The sequence below is a fragment of the Chelmon rostratus genome, chromosome 12, assembly GCF_017976325.1.
Source record: "Chelmon rostratus isolate fCheRos1 chromosome 12, fCheRos1.pri, whole genome shotgun sequence".
Classification (NCBI taxonomy): Eukaryota; Metazoa; Chordata; class Actinopteri; order Chaetodontiformes; family Chaetodontidae; genus Chelmon; species Chelmon rostratus.
The window spans coordinates 23,192,893-23,209,683 of NC_055669.1; the positions used below are offsets into that span (position 1 = coordinate 23,192,893).

General features: G+C 42.2%; 1 protein-coding gene across 4 annotated transcripts in view; it reads right to left on the reverse strand.

Annotated features, from left to right (window-relative positions):
- LOC121614694 (neuropilin-1a-like) overlaps positions 1-16,791 on the reverse strand; it is a 77,955-nt gene that overhangs the window by 33,361 nt on the left and 27,803 nt on the right. For all 4 annotated transcript variants that reach the window (XM_041948698.1, XM_041948699.1, XM_041948696.1 and 1 more), the window contains 3 exons: positions 14,090-14,317; positions 8,208-8,378; positions 2,913-3,079 (listed from right to left, as the gene is read on the reverse strand). In XM_041948698.1, the coding sequence (XP_041804632.1) occupies positions 2,913-3,079; positions 8,208-8,378; positions 14,090-14,317 (566 nt within the window). The remainder of the gene's footprint in view (positions 1-2,912; positions 3,080-8,207; positions 8,379-14,089; positions 14,318-16,791) is intronic.

A 16,791-nucleotide genomic window follows, 5' to 3' on the forward strand; every position in this document is an offset into this window, starting at 1 on the left:
CATGCATTAACTCCACTGATACTGTATTTAAAAGGCCAGGAAGCAGTTTTGACAAGATGTCACATCAACAGAAAGTGGGAAGACATATGTGGTCAACAGATAATTTTTGCTCAAAGGCCTCCAAGCAGGTTAAACTACTAAAAATAAAGGGTGTATTGAATGATGTAAGCTTCAGTTTCCTGTTTCTGACTTTAAAATAAAGAATGAATAACATTATATCAGAAGGGAATGGATTAGCCCTTGCCCTTACCTGACCTGAACTTGGATGATACCATTGTACTGAGTTCGTGAGACAATGCAAACAATAGGACTATATCAACAAAATGAAAACAAACACTGCAGTCCAATGGCTTCTTGTGTGCAGGGCAGGATTGTCCCAGAGTGGGGCAAAATTGAGACGTGGGCCCCATCCACTGTCTGTGCATTGTGTTTCCATCCTGTTGTGTTTCAGATGCCATCAGGTACAGCACACAGTGGTTCAGAATATTTGCAGTGCTCCTTTGCTGGGATACTTTCTACTACAGTGCTGCCTACTTTCCTGCTTTGCTTTTATGATTACATATTATAGATGCCGCATGAGCGCCAAATTGGTCGTCTTTACCTGACTTTACAGTCCTCCTACAGACGAGCAACAGGGTGAGCACACTCTGGCTGTGCTCGTCCACGGCGTGAAACCAAAATGAAAATGTGTTGATTACAAATGTTGGATGGGATATTTTAGCTTTCCTGTAAACTGGCAGGAAAGTACTGACACGATCCCTGCGTGAATATATGCCTACATGTCTAACATAATCATGAAGATGGGGTGGAAATGTTCAGAAAAACACAAAATCTCCACTGATTCTTGTTTAACTTTAACTGGTCTTAAATGCAACATCTCTGATTTCAAGAAAATCGTCCTTTTAGGAGATTATTTTTAGCACAAAGTAAAATTGAATAATGAAACATTTCATGAGACATTGTTGTAAATTAACTTAACTTGTGCAAAACGTACGGACGGTAAATTGAGGCTCTCCTAACCCATTAACTTCTATTAAAACACTGCTCTTCATATCATTACATCCCAGAGGGCTCAGCTGTGGCCCGGTAGCTAAAAGAAGTCCCCAGACAGACAATAGAGTGCCGCTACTACTAATCCAGCACCGAAGCCGTCTTCCTGTCTATTTCCTGTTGTAGCCCCCACGGGAAGGAAGTAAGGGTCTGTTCTTACTGCGAGAGGCATTGTGTGTCTTCCTCTATGAGTTCCTGTCCGAGACAATGGGACTGGACTCCAGCCGTACCTTACAGGTCTGGCTGAGGGGGCGATCTCCCACAGATTTAGTTTTCTTTGGTCCAAACCATATTAGGAAAAGTTCATGCTTGTTTACAGCCCAGTTATAAGTGACTCATAAGCACCTACAGTTCTTGTGACTTGTCATCCTGTCAGGTCTGATCATTTGGCGCCAGAGGAATCCAAACCAATAGTTCCTGTAGTTTTAGTTAAACCTTATGGACTGCACGCTCCTCCAGGGTGTTCAACAGTACCGGAAAAAAACAGGTGGACATCAGCCAGACCAGACTTTCAGCTATCATGTGTACAAAGCCAAAACACAGTATTTACATATTTGGTCCAAACTGAGTTAAGACCTGGAGACTTTTTGACACCTGTTCACCCATGAAATAATTTCAGTGTATGTAAAATTAGTCATAACTACAAAACAGAGTAAAACATGAGAGCAAATCACAGCAACTGTCACATTTATAGCATCGTCTGCCGTATCGTGAGACAGACGACCAGAAGACAGGTGGACAGACAGCCACAGGCTAGCCTTTGCTAGCGCTAAACTTACCTTTTACCCCGAGCTCGCTCTCCATTTCTCTCTCTCTGTATCCATTTTGTTAAACTGAAATCTTGCGAATTCAGTTTCTTAACAAACAAATGAGACAATAACTAAATCTAGTCCTAAAGATAAATTAGCATGGCTTAAAGGCTACTAGCCTAGCTAAACAGAGTAGCAGTAAGCTAACTGTCATCTGAGTTTCTCACTGTTGAATTCATGTGGTTTGGTGCATTTAACACAACACCATATCTACTGTATACTATAAAACTGAACGACCACGCATTAAACTAAACTACAGCACATAAACAGTGTCTTAGTGTCTCTTAGTAATGTCTTACTAAAGATCAACTCTACTGTTAAACAAACTGCAATCTTGCAGGCCTATAGCTTAAGAATATGGCACTGCACTGTATGTGCATTTTAAAAGCACATTTTATATATATATATACTACAACTACAATTTATGTAGTCTTTAACCTTAAAATCGGTGATAGAAACTTTAATGTTTGGGTTTCTCATTCCTCACATTCCTGTGTATTTGACCTCACTCCGGAGGTCAAATACACAGAATGAGACATGCTTAATTTAAATGCAGCCTTAACCAGAACCAGTTTGTTGTATGGAGCCAACTTGTCCGCACCTCTTCCCTCTAAAACCTGTACAGCTGCAAAGATGTCGAACATGTTATGAGAAATGAAAAGTGTGCTGCTCTGTTTTTACGCTCAGTGATTGTAGGCTGATACGTCAGATTTCACGATGAAGACAAGAAATGTCAACTCTGCTGGAGAAGCAGATTTCAATAAATAATGCATGTGGGCTTATTTCTTTTTTTTTCCTTCTGTGGCCCTATAACGTGCAGAAGTTGTACAAATGAGTGAACAATATTCAGACCAGATGTGAGCGAGATCTCAGCGGAACAGGTTCATATTGAGGAGCACCGTTGAGTGAATGAGCATACGTACACTTTGAGATCAGACTCTGGAATGAGGACCAGCGTGACATAATTTCACTCTTTCTGAATCCCAGTTTGACCTCAAGAATCCTCCACACAAAATGATCCCCTGACTTCTCACGTAAGCAAAGATCACAGACCTGTATCCACTCCCTGACGGTGTCGTCTGAGGGCGTCCAGCCGTTCTCCTGGTAGTTGAGACGTGAGCGTTCAGGGGACCAGTTGGAGTTATACTGGGAGGAGGCGGTGATCTGCTCCGAGGAAATTTCCCCTGACTCCATGCCCAGTGGCTCCATACAGGCAAAACCTGGCAAAGACAGAAAAACTCCATTAACAAGAGTTCAAAAGCAACACCAGACCTAAAACTTACGGTTTGACTGGCTTTTTGCAGGGCAATTGCCACTAATGTGGTGGTTAAAAAAAGAAAGGTTAAGATATTACTTTTAAAGTCTTTTTTAGGGAGTTGTTTATTTTATTTTATCTATTTTTTGTGAACTTAAGAATTAACTTAAAATAAGTCAACAATCTATTAACTACTTAACTATGAGTTCAAAAGGTTCATTGCACACATCATCACACAACTGATTTACCATTAAACTCAAGCACTGGGAGTCTAAAAGAAACTCTACAGTCGTAAGTCTGTGTTGGAAAAAAAAGCTCTTTTTGTCTCTGACTCAGGCAGAAAAACAAGTGAGCATTGTGATTGTCACCCAGTGTCACCCAGACATTGTAAAGTGTCTGTCCCGGCTCCCTGCTGGTCACAGCAGTAAAGGAGTCGTTTCAAACGGCTCCCATGGTGCCACTCTGGAGTCTGTTTGGTTGCTTTTGAACAGTATTCTTACGCACTTATATGTCCAGACATTTGTGACTGAAACCCACTGAAAACCGTCACTGAATTTCATTTACTGCATGTCATATTATCGTCATATCCTCTCAGAGCTGAAGGTTGACGTCTTTAGTGTTGTCTGCCTGTTACAGAGGCAAGAAGCAGAGAATATCTGACATCTTTGCTTGATAAATGATTTAAAAGATGATCAAAACTGTTGTTACTGAACTTCCTGTCAATCAACTAATCATTCGATGCTTTTATTCTGCACATATATAAATGCACTGAAACACAAATGCATATAAAACACACACAAACCCACAATGGCACATGTTGCTGCTGATGTTGTGGGTAGATTCAGCTCTAATTTAGCCGATCTCTCCAACTAAAGGCTAACGCGCTCCTCGGTGGATTGAGAAACTCCTGCAATCCTCCTGGACTCACGGAGCGGTTTCGAAACAGCGTTTGTATAAACTCGAACTCCATGTCTGCGTCTTTGAGACGGCAGTGTCCACTCTGCAACAGCAGGGGACCCTGGGGAAGGAAGAGGGAGGTGGAACAAAAGGAAACGTGTGTTTGTGTGTGTGTGGGAGGGCTGTCTGGAGACGCCAGGTCTGCCAGACTGACACAAACACACTTACATCACTCCAAGTTCCACAAATAAATTAGGGAGAAAGTTTGCTTGCAACATCACCAAACAACTGCAGAGAGCTTGTTTTTTTTGTGCTCATCATCAGTATTTGTTAGCTTGACAATTTTCAGGCCCATATCTTCCAATTCGGAGCTTCTCCCAGAGGACTTTTCTTGCCAGAGAATGCTCTGAAACTGCAGCTACACAATGAGAAAGTAAAACAGCACTGGATATCAGCCAGCTGATGCATCAGTTTATCTCTAAATTCTCTCGCTTCTCTGTCTTCCATCTGGCTTCAGCCTCCTATCTAAAACTTCTCCATTGCTCTTTTCTCATTTCTATTCATGAGACAACCTCCATGTCTCCCTCACAGCGGGCACGAGGGATAAACTTCCCTCCGTCCCGCTACCTCTCCTTCCAAAAAGAAAGAAAAGACATAATACTGACGCCCCCGCTGATCCTAAAGGCCCCACTGGAGGCCGTGTGATGATAGGGATGGCCGGGACAGAGCGAGAGAAAATCACTCCAGGATATCAGAGTTTGATTCCTCCCAGGCTGTTAGCAAAGATCCTGTTTGAATGGAAGTGCTTTCTGAAAAGGTTGTTTATGGCAACCTTTTTTCTCAGATTTCCCCCCCGACCTTCCAAAGCCTTGTCAAATGAACTCATGAACCCCTTCCTCAACAGCAACCATCATAGTGCAAATCTGTTCATTTAAATGGATTCAAATGGCTGTTTTTGTATTTTTGTATTTTATTTTATTTTTTACCACTATTTAAAAGCAATAATGTTTTCAGAAAATGGGAGTAACATTTCAAAATTGGTCAATTTTGCATTTGTACACCTACTACGACTGAGGTGGAATGACCGAAACCGGACATTTGAACCATTTAGCCATGACTTTCAGCTAACTGTTTCCACAGTTTTTCAATACTACTGTATTTTGATAATTTATCCACCTTTACTTTTAGCTAACTATTTTGGATGTTTAGCATTGATTTAGCTATCAACCACTTATCCATTACCTCTAGCAAACTATTTAAAAATGGAAACATTTAGCAGTAACTAGCCGTTGCACTTAGCTAGTTCAACTGCTGAGAATTAATTACGCTATCTAGCCATTTATCCATTACTTTCAGCTAATTATTTCAACCATTTAGCTCTTACTTTTACCTAGCTTAACTGCTGTTCATTATTTAAGATAGCTAGCCATTTATCCATTACTTTAAGCTAACTATTTCAACCATTTGGCCACGACTTTCAGGTAGTTCACCTGTTGAGCAGCAGCTAATTAAGATATACCATTTATTCATCATCTTAGCTATATTCCAAACATTAATCCACTTATTTTAGCTAGCCATTTCAACCATTTAGCCACTACTTTTAGCTCTATTAAACTGTTTATCCATTAGTATTTGAACACATTATTAATACTCTTTGCTAACTGTTCAAATTTGTCTGCTAGCTTCTAGCTAGCTTTTCATTAATTTCCAATCACAAGTGCTATTTAGAAGAGTCAAGATGTGGATATTTTTCCTAACTAAAACGTGATTTCTATTTTTTTTTTCAAATCTTTCTGTGTACCTCCTGGCTAGCTATTAGCTAACCCATGGGGTACAAGTACCTCTTGCTGGGGATCGCTGGTTTCAAGGCATCAGAGTGGTTGTAAAATCTTAAGAAAAGACATTGTGATTTGGTTTGGCACAAGGCCTTAATTCAATTCGCTGAGCTTAGATGGGGGTCTGTAGGCAAAGTAATTGTGTGTGTGCATGTGTGAGAGTGTGTTATTTAAGCTAATATAATTAGAGCTGAGCTTTGTGTAACACCAGTGCTGCTCTCAGCCATCCCAGCTAGGAAGGACAGATTATCTCTAACACACACACAAACATATGGTACAGACATGTTTGAAACATGTAGACTACATCCATATATTGTCAGCTTGTCATGAACACTCACCATCAGCATCAGATAGCAGACATGCATACAACCCAACAACACCCACATGTTCTGCTCATGGCAAAAACAAGGTAATTACTTTGACCCCTCTGGTGAAATGATGACGATGTAGGAGTCAGAGACATTTCCCAGCAGTGTATGAGTGGAGATTAAATGATGTGGTGAATATAATACACAAAATACCTCAAAATTTTCAAATTAAAGGTAAAAAAAAAAACACTTTCAGCTCCTCCTGACCTAGAACAATTAGACTTACGACACCCTGTGACTGTTTTTGTTTCTAATTTATTATTTAGACAGATTATGGAAATATTAATTGGAAATTTGAACCTGAATTTGTTAGCCAACATGGACGAGAAGTCCTTAAAGTGCTCAGAAAATGCAAATTTCAACATATAAAATGATCTGCTGATGAAGATCATTTGATTTTATTTGAACTTCTACTAGATTTTTAAGTACTGGATATTGTTTAAGCCTGTTAGAGTAGTGTTTGGCAGTAATCAAAGCCATATCATTTGTTTTTGTCGTAAATCATTGAGAGTTTTGCCATTTAAATTGTGGAAAATAATAATTTAACATTTTCAATGATCACTGTATGCAGTTGGGACATGTAAATCCTTCAGAAAAAAGATAATCCTGAGCCACACACAAGATCCACAAAACAGTTGACTGAATTTAACAGACTTTTGCGTTCATTTCTCACAAAGTGTTCATGCTAGCCACCGTGGGACCTTATGTAAACTCACCCCTGGACACACATTCCTAAACAGGGCCAACTGGGGTCGAGGAGTGCAAGAACCATACGGGCCAACATAACTTAAATCTCCACAGACATTCCAACTAGGTCGTCAGCAGCTTTTTCTAAACACCACGTGGACACGAACAAACAAAACGCATAAAAAACAACTCGGGATGGGATGAGAAACTCTTCATCTCGTGATAATATCCTCATATGGAATCGGCCTAAAGCATTGTTCAGCGTGAGAAGATAAGAGTTAAAGTAGGTCAAACTCATGAAAATATAAGCTGTTTTTATATGAACCAAATTCAAAGTTACAGCTGTGCGAAAGGATTAAATTTCTATAGTTGTGTTGTCATATTCAGATCCCGATTCTGATTAAGTTAAAGTACAAGCAGACCTGAATCAAATAGAAGCTGCACATTTCCAACAGTTGGTTTTATCCTGCAGACGATAATAATCACAGGGAAAATACTGATTAAAATTTACAAGATTAATTAACATATTTTTCTATATTCAGGTTGTATTTTCTTGCATTTGCTGTACAGGTCCATATGGAAAACCCAACACTCCTGTCACCCAGCTAGCAAACAGTGTACAAGAGTTCAGAGCAGTGGTTTCCAAGTGAAGGATCAGGACTGCACCAGGGAAATTCAACAGCTAACTGTAGCAACGATTAGCTGGTCATCAGAAAATGAACTGCCAAAACTGCTTTAAAATCAAAAGATTTCCTCTGTTTTCTATGATGGTAAATTTGACATCTATGGATTTTGGAGTAAAGTAATAAAGTAAAAATAAATAAATAAAGATCCCTCAAAACTAACTGCGAGGTTAATTGCTAAAAATAATCAGAAATTGAAGCCCTAGTAGCAAGAACTTCTTAGCTGATGTCTCAGGTGGGGTGATATGTGTTTTTCTTCTCTTTGAACTCAGAACACAGCCGATTCCATGAAGCAATCATATGATGACAATTGCTGCATGCTGCTAATTCGCTTTCTGCTCGCCTTCCTTCCAAGTTGAGGCCAAAGATCACATGCAGGCCAGCTCTAGAAGAGATTTAGTGTCTCGCTAAAGGAGAGTTAGGTTGAAGCTGAGCTGACAGACAAACCCCTGGTGTTTACTCTGAGGGGTTATCTACTGTAGATCTAAACCCTTTTTCCATACTGTACAAGCCATAGAGACACAGAAACGTCCAGAAGAAAAGTTCTCCCTAATGCCAGATGACATGCCTGCCCTCCACGTCACCCTCCCACTCCGTTTCTCATCACTGCTCCAGCTGCTCACCTTCATCTTCGTGGCCCGGGGGAAGGCTCCTCTCGCGGATGGTGTAGTTGGCGGAGAATCCCTCTCTGGCGATGGCGTTGTCCGTGGTGATGGTCATGGACAGGATGCCGGTGTAGGAGATCACGCGGCCCGGGGACGTCTGGCCACAGTACCGCCCAATGTGGGGACCCACTGAGGGAGGAGGAGGGGGTGGGTGTGAGCAGGAAGAAGGGGATTCAAGAGGAAAGGATAGAAAAGCAGCGAAGAGACAAGGGGAGTGAGGGATGGAGCAGGGGAGGTGAAGAAAAAGGAGAACGTCAGCTTCATCACTCATCAACTGCAGAGTGCTTTTATTATTCACTCAGTCCTTCTCTGCCCTCACTGTCCTGGGAAATGTTTCGTGACTTCAGGCAAAAACACACAAGCCTGAGACTTTTTCTTCTTTTTTCAACCTGTTATATTCCATCTGCACAGAACTCAAGTCTAAAAATGTGCAAATTGAGACGAAAAAGTCACCAAAACCTAAAGTCAGTTTGTTTAATCTGCTGTTTCGAGAGTCTTCAGCTGAACACAATGAGCAGCTGATCTCCCGTCAGCTCCGATCTCTCACCTCTCGTGAGCGATGTGGCACCTTTGAGACAGGAATAGAGGTGAGATGGCAGGTGGCTGAAACACTCATTTCCACATCATGTTGCATTAGCACTTATTATCCAAACACTATCAGGTGAATCAAAGAATAACCCTTTTGTCTGAAGAGACTGCAGAGTGTTGTGTGAAATATGTGTTTCGTCATCCTGTTAGCTCTCATATTCACATCTTTGGATCCAGACTGTTAAATTAAGATTTATTAAGAACTCAAGACTTATCGTAATGGAACAACTGACATCATTATTACAATAATGTAATATTTTGAAAATATCAGAGTATCAGACGCAGTGATGTGAGCCGAGTGAAGTACTGCAGATGGGGCATGAACTGGGATTACAGCCTCGTGGTTTTATGCCTCTGCAAGTTTACGTCCATCTCTGTCCAGACTCATAGCAAATGTACTGACTTGAATTTAATTTAATTTTTTTTGGTGAAATGGACAGAAGACTGATAGAGAGCTTCATCACCTGAAGCTCAATATCAGCAGAACCAACGAGCTTGTGAGATGGATGGGGCTGCAAAGAAGCTACAAACTTCAACCCGGCAGCAGAAGATCTATACAATCAGCGCAGATTCAAGGTGGAGACCCAAGATCAGTGTCACCAATTCAGCATCAGACCAAATGTGAACTATGGTCACGATCTCTTTCTGTTGCTGGGTTACGGTGTTGAATAATGGCCAGAAAAGTGTCTCTGTAGGACGTCATGATGTCACAGTGAAGCTGACCAAGTTGTGACCAATTTAAAGAAATTCCCTCAAGGCGCATCTGAGATATCACGACCACTAGAAATGGAGGGAAAACCAGTTAACTTAATGCATCTGGCCACGCCTGTCACCAGCACCAGGGCATAAAAAACAGATTTTCATGCCTTAAATGACCGGTAATGGACAGGAAATATGATTTTTCAGATTTATCTTGTCAGACGGGAAGAACGACCCCGTTTTACTTCAAATTCTGTTGATGTTGTCAGAAAATTCAGACTCAAGGCTAACAGACCTTCAGACATTTGCTCCCAGTTTTCTGCCTCTGACATATCGTCATTACATTCGAGTCACAGAGCTCAGCCTCCATTTTTCAGAGAGATAAATCTCCAGCAATCTTTGACAAAGCCCAAAGGTAGTTTACAAAACTTACTGCAGGTATTTCCAGAAAAGATGAAAAATGTTTCAGCCCATCTGGATGAACAAAAAAAGGTGACGCTTTATGGTAGGGGACTGCAATTTCTTCATCCTTTCCTGGGAAATTTCCTCAAAAGTCTATGCAACTTGGTACCAATTGCAGGGAAGCATATGTTTTAAAGAAAACCTCAATATAAACCAACATTAATATTCATTTATTATTCATATCTAACAGGAAACTGTCTTTTCCATCTGTTGCATCATATGCTCGCCTGCAGACAAATTTCACAGTTTGAATGCGCAGTGGGCTGCTTGTAACTGATTAACTGGAAGTGCACCAGTTACATTAGCTCTCTCTATTTTCCCTAAAAATACCAAATTATTTTGTTCTATCCAGAAAAAATCATGGAAGTTATGGATCTGTTGCCAAAAAATAATCCATCATCTGCATGATAAGATCCATTTAAGCTCATTTCCTGTTTATCAACCCTGAATAGCTCGTAGCCTGATGTGACACCTCCTCTCTTTAGCTGCGTGACAAATAATGGAAAATAATATCAATATAGATGATTCTAGCCAATATTGACGGTTTTTAAACTTAAATTCACTTTATACAAATTAAAATAAACATCTTGTTAACTGTGCAGTGGACAGATAATTCTTCTGAAAATGTCTTTAAATGTGGGTCTGGGCTTTTTAACTGCTGGAGATTTATCTTTGAAATGACTCCAAATGTGGTGATAGAGCATGAGAGGCACAAAGTGGGGCTGACGTCTCCTGTAACGACACCACGCAGCGACAGGCTGTCTTATGTCTTAACACTGCGAGTGCTGACGTCGCTGCCTGCCCACAGTTTGCCGGCCATTTCGTCCTGTTCTTATCTGTGAGAAACAATGCCAGGCTTCTGGTGCCTCCTGTTTCGTGGAGATACTGCATCTGCAGCCTCTCGAGGACTCCAGGAGGGAACATTCAGTCCAGAGTCGAGTCATACATGTTACAAAAATCACACTTCTCCTTCAGCTCTGAGGCAAAATAACCAAAAATAACACAAGGCAATCTTGCTGGAATGCTGATTTTTGGTAATCTGGTGGATTATGTTTATCAGTTACAGTTTAAAGCAGGTAGCCGATAATCTGTGACGGATTACAATTTGAATTATTTCAGCCTTATCGGCGGCGGTGTGAAATGGTCTGGCTGTAAGTCTCTCCGCTGTCGATGCAATCAGCTATAAAATGGAAAAATCCTTCAGGCAATATGGCTGCAGCTACGTTCAGGAAATGGTCGTATCTGACATAAACAACAAGCAGGAGAAGAGTCAATTCCAGCCTTTCTGCCTTATAAACAATCAGTGTGTAGGAGTGTGAGACAAAAAAAAGCTTTCTCATACCTTCATAACTAAAATAACTATCTGCTCTCCAAAGCTTGAAGTGTGGTTGACAGCTTCGGAAAAAACAATTAAGAAAACCTCATGGTAGGAATTTTTTGTCAGAAAGATAGAAGATGATCTGAAGGAGTCAAAACTCTCCATGTAGGCAATTCATAGGACCATTTATTTTCCATTTTTATCTTATTTTTGTGAACAAATCTGTCAAAAATGTATTTTTTAAGAAAATAAATGTCAATAAATTATTAAGATTCTCTTATAAATCCAAACATAATGAGCCTTAGATGTTTGTTTGTCTGATTAAATCCCGTCAGAAAAAAAATTCCTTTCCTTCTGAAGAACATCAGATACAGCCCTCAAAGAAAGAGCAGTGCATGATGGGAATGTTTGGAGTTCGTGTTAACATCGCGAATGCCTTTGATGGCATGAAAAACTACATCCTGGTCTTCACCCTGCAGCAGAGATGCTTTGTTATCTGCACTGACACACATGTTCACTGAGCAAACACTGGAATACAGACACACACACACACACACACACACACACACGTGCAAACAGACACACCTGAATCCACGCACACACACACACACACACACACGCACAAACACACACAGATCATTCGACAGGAAAAGCCCTGGCATGTTATGTATGCTGGCACAGCTTTAAAGTGTATGTCACTGTCTGTATACCTGTGCCAGTCTTTGTGTCCCTCGTGTTCCCATGCCAGTCTCCTCCCTGGCAATAATCAGGCAAAGCTTTGGGCACAGCGGCGAGTATTGTGGGCATCCTGGCAGCCCACTCAGGCCCGTCCAAGGTATGTAGCTCTCACCATTATCTGCACGCTGTACGGCTAATTAGACAACAATGGGAGCTGAGAAACGCTGTCCAAACGAGGGGACGGGAGTGTGAACAGGGGGTAGAGCAGGATGCGTCGCCGTCATTCATGAGCAGAGAGCTGATTTTTTTCAAATGCGGTTGGTGAGGGAACAATAAGCAAGCTGTGAAGGAGGCTCTTTCAGTACGTCCAGCCTGCATGTGTGCACAGGAGGATGAGCGTCAAGAAAACGACTGACACGAACGCAGCTGAGAAATGATTATCATCTGCTGTATGCTTCTGCATGTTCAAAGAACAGTTTGACGTTTCAGTTCGACACCAGTGGGCAGAATTTTTAACCTCTGGTTAAAAGTTAGGCTAGCTGGTTCCCCTTGTTTCCAGAATTTATGTTCAGCTACGCTAACTGTGTGCTGGCTGTGGCTTCTTATTTACCAACAGAGATGGTGGTATTGATCTCATCTACCTCTCAGAAAGAAAACGAATCAGCATAATTCCAGAAATGTGCAATCACTGAGATGTTTTTTGGCTGGGAGCAGGAGGTGAAAACAGTTGAAAAATAATTAATCTTTTGGGAGACAGCGTGAATCGCCTGCTAAACTGCAACAAAAAAATGAGTAGCAAGAGATCCTCTGTAGGATTTGGTATATTTTAGTCGGGGATTCAAGTTTAAGAACTTTTTAAGTGACTTTTAAGGGCTCACAGCCTTCATTTATTTAGCGCTGACACGCTAACCTCCGTCTGATTTTTGACTTTATTTTGAAAATCAGTCTTGTACTTTCAATAATCCGGGAGAACCCAGCTTTTAATGCTCTGAGATGTACAGAAGTGACTAAAAAATGCATCGTCAACAGAAGAATTCCTTCTATCCCCTTTAAATTGACCTCCAGAGTCTGTGAACAAATCAGGGCTAAGGTGGACAGTGGATCCCTTGTATATCCAGCCAATCAGGACAGCGATACAGCATCATCCTCTTGTGCCAAATTCCTGAAACAGCCTGTTAATCCTTTGCTGAGGCAGAAATGTGAAGAATTCTGTAGTTTCCAGGCTCTTAATTCATGTGAAAAAAAGTCTCCGAAAGTGAAAAATGTTGCTGTTCAAGGATTTATCCTGTTGTTGCTGATAAATGCACAAAAAGTTGTCTCCCGAAAACAAAACAAGTGCAAACGCGCCTCCCTTCACGCTCTCCCTCCTCCAGCCAACATCTACCTCTCGTCTTTATCAATCTATTTTTCGCCTCTGCTTTCTCCGTCGCCTCCGTCGCTCAATCCAAGCCGGTGCCACCTGCAGGGAAGCCATCCATCCTTTGTTCCTCCCTCCTCCTCCTCCCCTTCACCTCCACACGTCTCTGTCTGTTTTCTGTCAACATCTGCAGGGGGAAGCGGCCCCCCATCCTTCTCTTCTCTCTGCTGCTACACAGCTCTGAATATCTATCCTCTGAGTCTGCAGCCTATTTTCCTCGTTCTCACCCTCCACCTGTGGAGAAGCAGTCCTGTTGTTTCTCCTGCTCCATATTGGTAGTGAATTCAATATTATTGCTTATTTGGGATTATATTATAGGCATGTGTTTCTGAGACAGGGGTTCAAGCTGCAAAATGACTTGCGATTTCATAAAATGCTTTAAAATTTAGCATGCAGAAATACTCCTTTGGCACTCTTTATACAGCATGCTTTGACCTGGTTTTGTATTTTTACTTCAGACGTTGTGTGCCAGGGTTTTTGAACTGAAAAAAAAAAAAGCAATCACCGTCTTTCCTGTGGATGTTTAGGTTAAACCTGTGAAAATCCGAATTATTTCTTTAAGACTTGACTAAAAGCATTTCCTTTACAGTCAGCTCCAGCTTACGTTTTACCCTCTCAGACATCTCCTCCATTTTTCTCATTTTTCACGTCAGCCATGAGCCAAAACCCTCTGCTCACCTGCAGGGAAGCCGTCCCAGATCTCCAGCCAGTCGTATCGGCAGAGGGCGCCCGGCGGCGGCGTGGTGTCGGGCTCCATGTCGAAGCTGTCGAACTCCACCACGATCTCAGACATCTTGGGGGCGAAGATCATGAAGGTGCAGTCCAGGTTGTTGGGGTACTTCTCGGGGAAGCCCGGTGTCTTGATGACGCCCCTGGGAGCCGTAAAGTTCCTGGAACATTCTGGACCTGACGGGGGAGAAGATACCGGTGAGCTTTTAAAGTGTCACTCGGACAGAGGCCTGACCTCTCCGGGGTCAGGGGTCACGACATGTTAACACATTATCATCTCTTTGAACATCACTTGAAGTATTTTTTGCTTTGTACCAAATAAGCAGTTTGTGGAACTCTGAAAGGGGAAAATGTCCAAACTTTAGGTTGACACTGTTTATAAAGTCTGTCTCTTATTTTTGACCTTTTTTGTCCTTCCTGCTGTAAAAACCAGGACACAGACGTTTTAGAGCTGCACAGCACACATAAACTGAAATACCCTCAGTTGTTTTGACCTTTCTGGGGTCTAAAACTTTGGCAGCCTGAACACTTTTACAGCTGTGACTTCACTGGAATAAAGATTTGCTTGAACAGAGTCTTTATGGGTCTTAAAACTAGATTTTCCTCCTGAACAATGAGGGAATTCAGTGAAAAATGTCTGTGAGATGGGAAATTTCCCTTTTTTCTGAATGAAAGAATCACATGATAGTATCACAAAATAAGAAAAACCACTTCACTGGACCCACAAAAACGGACTAAATTTTTTTAAATGGCTAAATTGAAGACCCAAATTCAATCCTTTGGACCCAGCAACTGGGAGCCGGTCCCCTCCCCTGTCGGAGCCGCCCGTGTCTGTGTTGTGTCTGGGGTGGGGGGGTTATTCGCCGCTCACCAGACACTGAGAGGCTGTTTACAGAGACTGATCCTGGTCGACAAACAACACACACAGATACACTCGCAGGCAGACAAATACAACCCTATTAGCTCATTAGACACATCCAAATGCACACACACACACACACGCACACACACACACACACACACACACACACACACACACGCTAGCCTACATAACCAGCCAGCCATGACCACGTAATTTGTATTCAGTGTAAAGTCGAACATCAGTGCTGTTTTATAGCTTGTGGCTTCGCTGTGTGTTATTTTGTCCATCTCAGGTGAACACACACCCGCTCCGATTTGTCGTCTTTAAGACTTATTCTGTGTGATTTATTCTTTCTGCTCTTTGATTGATATATTTTTGCTGTGCAGTGCTCAGAATTTATCATCTGTAAGGAAAAACCTACATGAATAGATACATACATACATCTAACTTGCACGAAAGAAAGTGCCCACACACGTCGTCTGCTGTTATTTGACACTCTCTGACAATGATGTTTAATTTCCTCGCACTTCCATTCATGCGTTTGCACGTAACACCTTCTGGCGCTAAAATCGTCAGCTGTGTTGTGTTTACATATCTCCCTTTTTTTTTTTATATATATTCATCTCGCCATTTTCATGCAGCAGTGTGATGCTGTTGTGTTAGATCATGAAGAAGGCATTGTTGATCAGTAACGGGTATACACAACTTTATCACCTTCTCATTGAGATAATGTTCCTGCCAGCTTCTTCTTCTTCTGTTGGCTCATTTCCTTTGCTCTGTTTACTTTTAATGCATTTGCGATATTGCTGTACGTGATGTCTTGGAGCAATGTTTCTATTTATTTCCATGCATAAGTCTGCAACATAGGAGGGCAGTTTGTTGAAGCACATATGTGCCAAGGTTGCCCTGTAGCTTGTGATGATAAGAGTGTACTGTTGATGCCGTGTTGGCACTGAGGGACTCATGATGTTACACAAGCGCAGGCAGCTTTATGCAAAAAGAGGCCCTCTCAATGCTTCATTTCACTGAGGCTGCAGTTTCAGACGGCGGCGGCAGTTGAAAGAGAGTCTGAGGCAAAATGAAGTCTTTTCTAACACAAAATTCACTAAGCAGTAACAACTGGTGACATGTACGCCTCCTGATGTAAGAGCAAACAGAGCGCCGGCGGACACGGCAGCTGTTACGTGACTGATGTTTTTCGGACACAAGCTGTTTTCTCCCACAGTCGCATCCACGCTGTCGATGGCGTCCGTGACAAATCTCCGCGCCGGCTCGCATCGCTCAACCGGCGGCTGGCGGTTCACACCTCTCCTGTCATAAAGTGACGTGAGGTTGCGAGACGGGGACTGATCGCTGTGGGTGCAAGACGACACGAGGCGTGGACGAGGGTCAAGCATCCCTGGCAGGCACAAGTGGCGTGTGTGTGTGTGTGTGTTGTGAGCTCTTATGCTGCCGGGCCAGATGTGGCCAGCAGTTATCTGATCACGCCTGTAAACATGTATTCACACACTCAGAAACACAAGGAGGCACCCACCCACCCACACACACACACACACACACACACACAAACACACACACCAGAGGACCCCTTGCTGTTGACACAGGTGGTGTCATTAAAAGGGCGACATGATGAATGATGTGGAAGAGATGAGGCAGGCTTCGATCCTGCTCAGCTGGCACACTTTCCAGTTTGCATGTGTGTGTGTGTGCGTGTGCACATGCGTGTGAGTGTGTGTGTGTGTCAAATGTGCAGATGGCTTGAGCACATCTACGCTTCATGAGAAATCTG